The sequence below is a fragment of the Sitophilus oryzae genome, unplaced genomic scaffold, assembly GCF_002938485.1.
Source record: "Sitophilus oryzae breed Bouriz unplaced genomic scaffold, Soryzae_2.0 scaffold_1420_pilon_pilon, whole genome shotgun sequence".
NCBI classification, from domain to species: domain Eukaryota; kingdom Metazoa; phylum Arthropoda; class Insecta; order Coleoptera; family Curculionidae; genus Sitophilus; species Sitophilus oryzae.
In genome coordinates, this window is record NW_022146083.1 from 1,464,043 (window position 1) to 1,476,420 (window position 12,378).

General features: G+C 36.3%; 1 protein-coding gene across 1 annotated transcript in view; it reads right to left on the reverse strand.

The window, feature by feature from the left end:
* The window catches only part of LOC115876219 (Down syndrome cell adhesion molecule-like protein 1), a 337,865-nt gene that overhangs the window by 265,595 nt on the left and 59,892 nt on the right, over nucleotides 1-12,378 (reverse strand). Inside the window, 1 exon segment of the mRNA XM_030891919.1 lies at nucleotides 215-448. Coding sequence (XP_030747779.1) covers nucleotides 215-448 — 234 coding nt within the window.

The following is a 12,378-nucleotide window of genomic DNA, read 5'->3' on the forward strand; positions in this document are numbered from 1 at the left end:
GTAAGCTAATTAAACGTTATTATTCAAGTTATTCAAGAAAGTTTTAGTTTTATTCCTAAAAATAAGCAAAATAAGTAAAATAAGTTACGGTGAAATTTTGAACCGTAACAACATATATTATGGAGTTTTTGTAGATTCGTAGACACATATATTTCACAATGGAATGCTTTTTTCAATGATTTTAAAATGGTTTAAGTCAGAGATTGTTACTTACAGTTCATATCCACGTGCAATGTAGCTGCTAATGGCCCAGTTTTGTTGTTGTTAGTGGCTTGACAGGTTAGTTCGGAATGGACATCTTTCCTACTTAAGTTTGTGATTCTTAGTTCACTCCTCACTGTTCTTAAACTCGGAGAGGTCGTGGTTGTTGAGGAGGATACTCCCATTCTGCTTGTGTTCTGTACTGGTTGGTCGTTAATGAACCATAACACTTTTGGAGGTGGTTTTCCTGCAAAGAAAATCGGAGTTAATTAATATATTTTATGTTTGGGCGGTTTAAAATATCTCTATTTTTGTACAATAAATAGTATTTTTTTCTTTTTGAATTTTGTGGTAGTTTTAAACCAAATTATTTTCTTTAAGGGTAGTATAAAAAGTTTTACATTCTGTCTATTTGATAGCTATATTTTAATAAAGTTACCTTCAATAAATTTGTTTGAAAGATATTGCCCGAATTTATATACGACTATGAAAGTTACTGCCAATTAAATATAAATGTTCTCTACTTCCTTTACGTCACTTTTAAGAGCTCTACATATGTTACTAAATGTCATACTTAGAATATAGGGGATGATACTTTTTATATGAAATTCAGAAACTGCAAAATTCGGCCATAAAAATTATATTTCCTATAAATTTACTACTTTGCTCGAAGTAACTGTCGAAGTTTTTTGAAAATGGTAAAATAAAAAAATAAAAATAAAACACTCTGGTTACATTACAAAAGTAGTACGTTAGTAGTGGCTGAATAATGTGATTAGGAGTATGACAGAGACAAACCATTTCCTGTATGTTTAACTTTTTAGTGTCTTTTTTGGGAAAAAAATTAAAGAAAAAATAAAAACATATTAAATATTCTGTTGTTACATCACCAGAGAGTGGTACAAAGTCCCCCATGTCTTCAGATGACGATGAAATATTAGGAATATCATAGAGGTAAAACTCTTGCCTGTATATACCGGGTGCGTCTCAAAAGTGGCTCACCCCTATAACTTATGTTATTTTTCTTCATATAAAACAACGAGATTTGGTGTGTTAGTTCATGACATAAATTAGGATTGATTGACATATTCAATTGTTTTCGGCCACTTCCGGTTACACCGGAAATGACTACAACCTTTGATTTTTGAATGGCACTCTTGGTGTTTTTTTTACTTTATTCGATAGAAAATGACACTCTGAATAGAATGATATATCATATGTCAACTTTTGATATTTTTGCATATGGTTTATTTGAAATTATAACATGCGGTTCATAACGACAACTTGACTCGAAATACCAAGTGTGTGGTACTTTTGAGGCGCACCCGGTATTGTTGTGTTTAATAAAAAACATCCTGTGTATGGTGGTGCTCTTGTGTGCATATTTGACGTGAAACTTCTTCTTACTTCCGTCTGTCTGTCTGTCCGTCTGGCCGTCTGAGCACTCTATTCGGGTACCACTATCCACGTGCCGAATATGGTTCCAATCCACTCATAATTAAGATAAATCCTAATGATCTTCTCAATTCAGAGACATCTGTTTAAAATATTGAGGACGTCATCCTGTAGCCCGTTTCCAGTTATATCAAAATTGACCATATTTTTCTTCAATATCAAATCGTTAGTCCCACTCTGATGAAGATGTAAACGAAACGTTGTATCCAACTTTGCAGGGTGGCATCGGGTTCACCTTCGCTTACATAGCCTACCCACCAGATAGCCAAGAGCCTTACTACAACAAAAACTCCTAAATCTGACTTCCACTCCTTTTTTGAACTGGTTTAATAAATGCTGTAATTTTATAAATTGTACTTATTATAAAGCTCAATTCATTCTTCTCTTCTATTCTACATTTTTGTAATCAAAACTTTATGTGATTTGTATCTGTATTTTATTGACTTTATTTGTTTGACTTTTCCCAAACATATTTTACCTCTTTTGAAAAAAGAAAAATTATTATAAAATAAAAAAAAATTTTGTGAAGATTGTGAGGTCCACATGTGTCTCTTTCCACTCATTAGACGATTTCCATTAATTAATATGAACTCGCATTGGGTCAATGAACGTTTATTAATCAAACGAAACCTGTTTTTTTCTTTATTTAAATAAAGTCTGGTTATTTGTAAACAAACTGGGATTTGTAAAACAGCCTTCATACAATAACACTTCATACCGACAAAACATTATCAAATATAGCTAAGCATATACTGGATGTTTTGATTTGGTTTGGTAATAATTTCTGTCACAGTATATCGACTCGTATCTTGCAATATTTCCTAACTTTAAGGTTTTTACACAAATGGAAAGAAGAAGGAAATTAAACATAAAGGATTATACTATATCCGTATTGAAGCACATTTTTAGATAACTTCTTTATTTTTAAGATTTTGATAGTCAAACATCAACAAAATATTCCTTATGTTTCGATTAAATTTTCTCAAAAATAAAGACATAATTTAAAATTCCGTTACAATACGGAAATAGACTGAAGTTTTGTGATTACAGCGATACATAATTTATATGGTTTTGTAACAAATTACTCGCTATTTTATGGCAAATTCTGAAGCTCTGCATACCTTAATCAAGCCTTAATCAAAGCACGGGCGTTTGGAATTTTGGGTTTGGCTTAACACGATAGGACTGGGCTGAGATTTCTGAAATATAATATATATCTCCTTCGGCCACACAGTGGCTTCACCCGATCCCTGAGAGCGACACAAACAGTACAGCGTAATAGACTCTTAATAAAACATAAAAAAAATTATGTGAAATATTTATTCTGTTTTTGTCAAGTAAACATAAATGCAAAATATAACATGGAAAATCCGAAAAAAAAACACTTCTTTCACTTAGGAGAAAATGCAGGCTCCAAGTCGATATACTGACGAAACTCGCAGGCATTGCAAGTAGAAAATGGCAACTTTAGTATAGTGGGGTGAGATGGCTGAAAAAAGTTTCACATCTGGCAACCAATACGCCCTTTTGGATTCAGAAAGCAGATAGATAGACGAGTCTAAAAAGCTCGGAACACAAATTTTTCTGGCCCTCTAGCGGTCTTGATGACGTAATCAAAACGGCCGCCAAAATTTTTAGACACACTTCTATATTTCCTGGTTATACTCAATTTTCCTTTGATATTAAAGCATATGTTTTAGTGGTTATGAATTAGGAGAAAACATGCTTCCCAACGATGTATTTGGTTTTTATGTTTTTTTTTTTTTTTTTAATAAATCTTGATTTTTTATTTGTTTTTTGAATTTTTTATTTTTTCCATTTCGCAATTTGCTAAAATACCTAAATCAGTTACATCTTAGCAAAAACGTTTGTCATTATGCTTTTTTGTTCGCTAGCAGAATTAGTCTTTCAGCGGTAATATGCTTCTATTTTGTCACTAAACGTTTTTGACAATTTGCCAAAATATTGTAGCGTTACACATCTATAGTCGTATTGTAAAAACACAATTTATATAGATCCTGAAAAGTAATACAACGACCTAATGACTATCTAACTATCAATTGCTAATGTGTGGAAATTTTTAATGTATTTGCTATATCACATACTCGGAGATGGTGTTTACCCTCTAAGTCGTGTCCCACTGTGTTTGTAACATCAGCAGTAGATAACATTGATCACAACCAGTCGTCTTCTACTGCCGTTACTTCTTTCCATGGTTCAAGTGTTACTATTATTTAGCATCCTCGCAGTGAAGCAACTCTAGAGATAGACGATGACAACATTCGTATCAACCATGACGCCAGTGGAACAACTATAATCCCAAATTGGTCTACCTGAATATTACACTACTCTTCCTGTAACTGGTAAAGTAACAAGTGATCCACCTTTGCCAACTGTCAATCCACAGTACACCGACCACGATCCTGCATTCACCCCTAGGAAAGTTTTAAATCATTGGCTTAACTCTGTCCTGCAGAGAGTGTATATTGACGACATACAAGTATGTGCCTACGAGCATACATACAACAAGTATAGTACATACGAGCACATGCCCTACAATATCGTTTTGCCCCTTTTCTATGCACACAATGGAACCTGGTATTTAAAAAAATTAGGAGGTAATGCGTCGTTGCTTCCACTTCTTCACTGCAGAATTACATGCAAATTCAAATCCAGGTGTACATGCTCAATTTCTTCGTAGTAACTTTACGAGCAGCAAAATTGCTACAACTTTTTCTGCAATATCTGACTGATCTGCTCATGCAAGCACAATAATTAAAGTATATAAAAGGTGAAGAAATGGAACATATCACAACAACATATCCAAACGAGCCAGAATAATAACAGATGAAATTATTAAGAAAATACATTTCCAAGGCACGGGATTTGATTGCAAAAGTCTACAATACACGATACATTCACCAACCGAGTGGGGATGGATACTAACTTCGGAAGGATCGTACCGACCTGTGTGGATAGCAATTCCAGAAGTTTCAAAACACTGTGTAGAACTTACCTCCTGTACTTGCCGCAAGCGATGTACATCTTGTAAATGTGTTAAAATGGGAATACGCTGTACAAAACTTTGTGTATGTGAAGGACAGTGCTCGGATAGTGATCGGTAATCATAAGTGAACGGGTAATGCAAATCCTCTACTCTGTATATGACTTCTGTAACTATTGTATTAGAATTTAGAACTTTAGAATGACTGGGAGGGGGGTTAATCACTTCGACCTTACAGATCCATTGTGTTCCCCTTTCTTGAATCATAACTCATCATACAGTCCCAGGGCTTTGACAAAAGCCAGTATCTGGGACGGTTTTATAGAGGGTAGTTCTCCATCCCCAATAACAGTCGTACCAAAATTCACGGCACGAATGGTCTGTCGTCTCGGCGCACTCAGTGATGAGAGTGTACTGGTGTTCCCCGATCTTCCCCACAGACATCGCATTCGCCGTTTCTTTTAATTTTCAATCTACTGAGGTTCATTGAGGGACAGTGTCCTGTAAAAACCCCGTTGACAATTCCGAAGATTGTTCTCGTACTTCAGACCCATGGAAGATCATGTGGATTTTCTTGACTCATAAGCCCTTCAGAAACTTTTTCGGAATTTCTTAGACCATTGCAAGATTTCATTCCAGGTTGCGGATGGAAATCTCGTCAAAAGGTGTTGACTTCTGGAGTTCCGCCTTGAGTTTGTTACAAGGCTTGAGAAGAGCTTCACAACGGTTCTGGTTCTCCAGTTAGTGGAGTTTCGCTTCCTTTCCTATCTAGATTATTTGCTTTTCCATGTTGCCTTAGTCTATCGGTGCTGTTGGTGAGCAGGCACCCTGTGTAGGAGGACTTTGTTCTTTGCCTAATTTATTCAGCTTCTCCTATGCGATGACTTGTGACCAAGTGTTCCGCAAAGGCCTAATTGGGAAATTGGAACTGTGCAAATCTTGAAATCGTCCTTAACCGGTGGCTTGACTATCAGAGTAAGATGCCTATTTCTTGTTTCCGATATTTCCCTATCTAAGATAGTTGTACGCATCTATAACTATTGTATGTTGGAAGCTGTTACTTTACAGTATACCTTGGAGTGTGCTCATGTGTGCGATTAAACGGAAATCAAGAGTTTTCGCGGTCTTCGGGAAAAAAGAAAGCTATACCCTTAATAGGGATTTATAAAGTTTTTATATCGTTACTTATTCTTCTAAAATTTAGTTTTAGAGAAAATTTTAATTTTTGACTTTTTAGCAGGTTCTACATTCCCGCTGCTATTATTAGTACGTCGAAATCTATAATTTACATTGCTGCTCTAACGACTAGCTGTGCAACGCTACATTGTTTTGGCAGATTTTTAGCAATTGTTTATGATAAAATAAAGAAATATATACGCTTTTAGTCAAAGGTCAATTACATTTTCTTGCTCAGATGTGGTGAATAAAGTATATTCTAGACCGACTCCCTTACGTATTTTTAGTCTTAAATTAGTCTTGAGCGATCAACGTTTTTTTAGCAGTATAGAATAAGGAAAATCTATACGCAATAAAAACACTCTACTCAAATTAAAAACATTTTCTTATTCAAAAACAACTGTTTAAATACATATTAAAAAAAAAAAAAAAAATAATTTTAGTTATAAATATACCATGAAAATAGCGCGTTTTCCTACTCTGTCTACCGCTAAATTATCACGATCGAGTCGACTAACATAACTTGTTAACTTTACTGTATACTGCATAACAACTTGAATGCATGTTTTCCTAATGCTTCCTTGAAAGGTCTTGTGTTATCAGAACATGTTAAACCTCCGATTGAGTATTCACGGCATGATGCGTTTCTAATAACCAATGTGTAGCTAGAGGAACTTTATGGTTCACCCGTAGTTTAGAGACTCCCACGCGATGCTTAATCATTTCCGTTTATAGTAATACTGATCTCTTTCGGTGGGAATAAGGTCGTTAAAGCACTACGCTCTGATCATCTCGACAACTTTAGGCCTGCGCGTGAAGAACAATCGACGTAGAAAGATCCAACATACAAAAGTACGCGACTATACACCATACTCGACTTGTGTTCATAAACCGACGTTTAAATGTATTAATGGCGATGTTAATCCCTCTGGGATTTATCTTGCATGAACATAATAGCCCTTACTGCTTGGTTGAATTTACTTTATTAGCTAGTTTTGTGGGATTAACTATTCATATAACATGTTTTGGTTTTCTACATTGACTTATTCATATATTTGAAAGTAGTGGCGACTTTTACCTGTACTTGATATACTATACCATACTACGGGATACCCATATAAAATTCTTTGATGGATAGTAATCATTATTTTTATTTTAATATTTAAACCCAAAATAACGAAAATAAAAAAGAAGAAAGTTTACACTAGAACAAGATTTATTACACGTGTCAGAAGGTAAATTTTCTTCTTAGTTGTTACCAGGTGCAATGACACAAGAAAACATTGGGTACACGAACTGACTATTATAAGGTAATTAACAATATTAAATAATCTATAGTTAAAAAAATGGTTAAGGTAGTAGCCAAATATCTTAAAAAGTTGATTAAATATCCAATTTGGGAAATAGAAGTATAAAATCCTAGTTTAAAGAGCTCTTTAGACGAGAGCTTCAATCATGAATAAATTCTCCTAAATCGAGGTTTTCGAGTTCCTGAAATACTATCATAAAGGATATTTGGCCGTAAGTGTATCAGGGTTGCTTGTTTATTTACTTTGGTTTAATGGCATCAGTATCTCGTGTTCTTCTCATGGGTTTTATCTCTGGATACGGAAAGATATTTTGTGGACACTTCATCATTCTTCAATTACTATATGAAATGCTAACACATTATTCCCTCACTCAGTTATTGCTGAAAGCGACTAGAGTATTGAGATAATTATATACACTGTGATCAAATACCAAACGAGTGATACCCCTTGTTATAACTACTCCTATATGTGTTCATGGACGTAAATATCGACTACTGTGTAAAGAGATCTAATTCCCATAGGTATAATAATATTATGTTCGTCATATAATCTCGACGGTAAGTTTAATCGACGTTAACTCGTCTAAACCGTTGACAATAGGGCGCTGGATGACCGAAAACATACACCCCCAGTAACGTATTCGATCTGTCCGAGGAATGTATGTCCGCATCTGTTCTGTACCCACGCTACCCCTGGTCAACGATGATTTTAGGTTTCTATTTACAGCCCATACAATCTGGCCTATACAAGCGGCGGCCCGCCACGACCAACGGAAAACATTTTCGAGATAGATGGCGGCCTCCGGCGTAGACTACTCATATCCTCGATTTATACGCTATACAATCCGTTTTTGAGAGCAGTTGTCAATGGGCAACAGGACCTTGGACCACGAAAATAAGTGGATTATTTTGTGGAAAAATCAGTTTTTAAACTGAAAATTCATTACATAATTATGGTGTATATGATTCACGTTTTACTACAAAGTGTATCTACCATAGATTTAACCTAGAATACAGAACGAGGAATAACGCCGTCAGCAGCAATAAAAAGAGGGGTGATACAAGGTTACGTACTGTCCCCGCTTTTCTTCAATATGTATTCTTAAGAGATTTTTGCAGAGAGAGATGCAAAGGAACAGTGGATGACCGAGAAGTGTAGTGAAATCGAAAATCTTCAAGAAAAATAACGACACAGTGTGCGCGTGTGAAGGTGAAAGAAATGGTAAACTGTAACAAGAAATGTTCCACAGCTATCTTACGGGACCAAAATAATGACATCATCTTCGGAATAGAGAATAAACTATATACAACGATGGAAGGAATACGCTGAAAGAACTATATAAATATACAGATACCGAACACTCCCTTCGAAAGCGCATTGAAAAACAGTGAAACGCAAAAAAGGACCTGAAACTACCAAAGACGAAGTAATCCTTCACGCAATTAAGATCCCAAAAATGACGCGAAAGCAACTGGCCAGGACATACTTCATGCCGAAGTTTATAAACCTGATGGGGCCAGCGGAAGGGAGTTTGCTCTCTCACTTGCTGGCTGCGGATTGGCTTTTACGCTGACATTTATTTACCCTTCCAAAGAAACACCCACCGCGCGTTGAACTTGCGATGAATACTCCGTATGATAAGTTTTATGTCCCATGTCCTCAAAATATTTTCTTCACGAATAATTCACCCAGAATTTATAAAAAGATGCGAATACAACTACTAGGACGAAAACTCAATTTGGACTACTCGCAGTGCGCTAGGTGCTTCGTTGAGGCTTTTATTCGGATTAAAACGTTATCACTCGCGTTGCAGAGGTGTTATGTGTGTTTAAGACTTCTGAGTCTGACACTGCTACTAGAGTCACACCAATACATACAAAAATATCCTTCATGTTTCGATTAAATTTTCTCAAAAATAAAGACATTAATTTAAGATTCCAGTCTACAATACCGGAAATAGTACTTGAAAGTTTTGTGATTTACAGTGATATAATTATATGGTTTTTGAACAAATTACTCGCCTATTTGGCAATTTCTGAAAAGCTCTGCATACATTAATCTACGAGCCCTTAATTCCGACCCAACAGGAGAAACAAGCACATTGCTCCCAATCCTCGTTCACTACCATCCTGGATCATGGGAGCATGCCGTCCTCTCCTGAAACCCTCACATTATCATAGTGTATCGTTCGCTTGCGGACATAGTTGTTCTCACTCATCCCTTGAGAGTGACCCGAACAGTTACAGCGTAATAGACTCTTAATAAAACATAAAAAAATTATGTGAATATTTATTTTCTGTTTTGTCTAAGTAAACATAAATGCAAAATTATATTAAAAAAAAAAAAATTCCGAAAAAAAAAACACTTCTTTCACTTAGGAGAAAATGCAGGCTCCAAGTCGATATACTGACGAAACTCGCAGGCATTGCAAGTAGAAAATGATGGTCAACCTTTTAGTATAGTAGCGCGCTAGATAAGACGATGGCTGCCCTTGAAATAACTTACACGCTCTTATGGTTCCACATCTAGCGAGCGCAATACGCTCCTTTTGGATTCAGCAGCAGATAGATACTGACAAAGTAATTATCAGCGATTAAGATCCCAAAAAGACGGAAAAGCAACTGGCCCAGACAATATTCATGCCGAAGTTATAAAACTGATGGCTGAACAGGACGGAAGGCGGTTGCAACTGCTGGTATTCATATTCAATACAATTTACCGTACAGGGACTATCCCAACGGATTGCCTACGCTCGACATTTATTACCCTTCCAAAGAAAACCCACGCTTGGAACTGCGATGAATACCGCATTTTAAGTCTGATGTCCCATGTCCTCAAAAATATTTTCTCAGAAATAATTCACACCCAGAATTCCCTATTAAAAAAAGATGCGAGTACCAGACTAGAGAAAACTCATATTTGGATTCGCTAGTGGCCTGAGGGCTCGTGAGGCGTTTATTCGCGAATACACTTATCACTCAGCCGTTAGCAGAGACTGAATGTCAATGTAAACGCTTGTTTTATATATTATAGAAAAGCCTTTGACTGCGTTAACAACAAAAACTTATAGAAGTCCTCAAAACAACAGGAATAGATAGAGAAGAAATTCGATTGATTACAAATCTCTACTGGCAGCAAGACGCAGTGTTAAAATTGAAAAAACATCGTCAGAAGAAATCACGATTAAACGAAGTGTAAGACAGGGCTGTGTGCTGTCAGCGCTCTTATTTAATATATTATATGTTCAGAGGCTATCTCAAAGAAGCTCATTAGAAGGAATCGAATGTGGAATTAAGATTAACGGGAAAGTGATCAATAATATCAGGTATGCCGACGATACAGTTGCGCTGGCCGAGAATGAACAAAATTTGCAGAGGCTAATGAATGAATTAGTTCGGCATAGCGAAAACTGCGGTCTCCTCATAAATACCACAAAAACGAAGGTTCTTGCATTCACCAAAACACATGTGCAGATTCACCTGGATATCAACGGTGACCCAGTAGAGCAAGTGTCTTCATACAAATATTTGGGGTGTATTGTAAATGATCAACGCGACCCAAAGAAAGAAATTAGAAGCCGCATAGAACAGGCTACAGAGAAAAAACATTTAAAAATTATGAGACAATTTTTCACAAGGTCAGATTTGAATTTGGAGCTACGGGTACGCATGGTCAGATGCTACATTTTTTCAGTTCTCCTGTACGGGTGTGAGAGATGGACTCTTGACATATCGTTAGGAAAAAAAACTAGATGCCCTCGAAATGTATATTTACCGCCGTATATTTAGAATATCATGGGTCCAAAGAGTTTCAAATATGGAGGTTCTTAATCCAATGAAAAAACAGAAAGAACTCATGCTTACCATCAAAGAAGGAAAAACACGCTACATAGACCACATAATGAGGGATAAAAAGTATGAACTTCTCAGATTAATAATTGACGGCAAAGTCCAGGGCAAAAGATCTATCGGCAGACGCCAGAATTCCTGGCTAAAGGACATTCGTAGATGGTTTGGTTGCTCATCAATCGACATATTTCGTATGGCTGTATCTAGAATGACGTTAGCTATTTGGATCGCCAACCTTCGAAAGGAGACGGCGTCGTAAGAAGAAGAAGGGATTTTTTCAGAGGCTTTAAGTGGCTGCGGACTGGGTGTTAAAGTAAATGGGGATATCGTAAACAACATAAGATAAGTTAATGATACGGTTCTATTAGCTGTCAGCGAAGCTTCCTTACAAGAGCTGTTCAATAAAGTTACAGTAGCTGGGAACGAATACGGACTGAACATGAATGTTCTTAAAACCAAAGTCATGGTAATTTCTAAAAAAAAGACCAGATCGGCCAACAAATATAAAAAGTAAACCACAATCACATAGAACAAGTAGTCAAATTCAGGTATTTTGGATGTTGGGTCACTGAGAATTTGGATCAGGATGTAGTTAAGATTTTTTAAAAATGTATACAGGGTGTTTCATAAAATATGACCATTGAATAATCACGATTCTGCTTAAACTGCTTGACGTTTGAAGCTGATTCTTGGCAAACGGATTGACTGTGGGGTGTAGAGGTTCGAATAAGGAGAGGTTTCTCGAATCCCAAAAATTCCAAGAGGGTGAAAACGACCCCTCAAAATATTACAATATATTGTTATTTAAAACGGTTAAGTCCTTCGGGAAAACGCTTAAACACGCAAATTTATTTTGTTTTATTTACATATTATTGAAATTTGTTTTAAAATCATACAGGGTGTTCCAAAAAGTGGGTAATTTCTACCACGATTCTGCTTAAAACGTAAAAAGCTTATTTAAGCAGAATCGTGACCAGATTTTTCGAAAGTCAAATTCCAACGAGATGAAACTGAACCCACTCATATCACACAGTTAACAGGGTCCGGATAAATTGATAGCGATCGGCATCATGTGCTCCTAGAATAAACAAACTGAGAATATTTAGTTTAAAGTGCATACACTGAAGTAATGTACCAGGATGTATTATCAGGAAATTCTAAAACTCATAGAAGTGCTCAAAAAGTTGAGTGACCGAGGGGTGAGCACTTAGGGGATTTATGGTGTACACATGAGAGTATTTCCAGGGGATGTACCGAGGATGAAGTGGATGTACCGAGGATTTAGTGGATGTACCGAGGATGTACTAGAGGATGTAGGGGATGTACCGAGGATAGTAGGGATGACACGAGGATGTCTACACTTTGAATGGCGCAGCTCTTGACA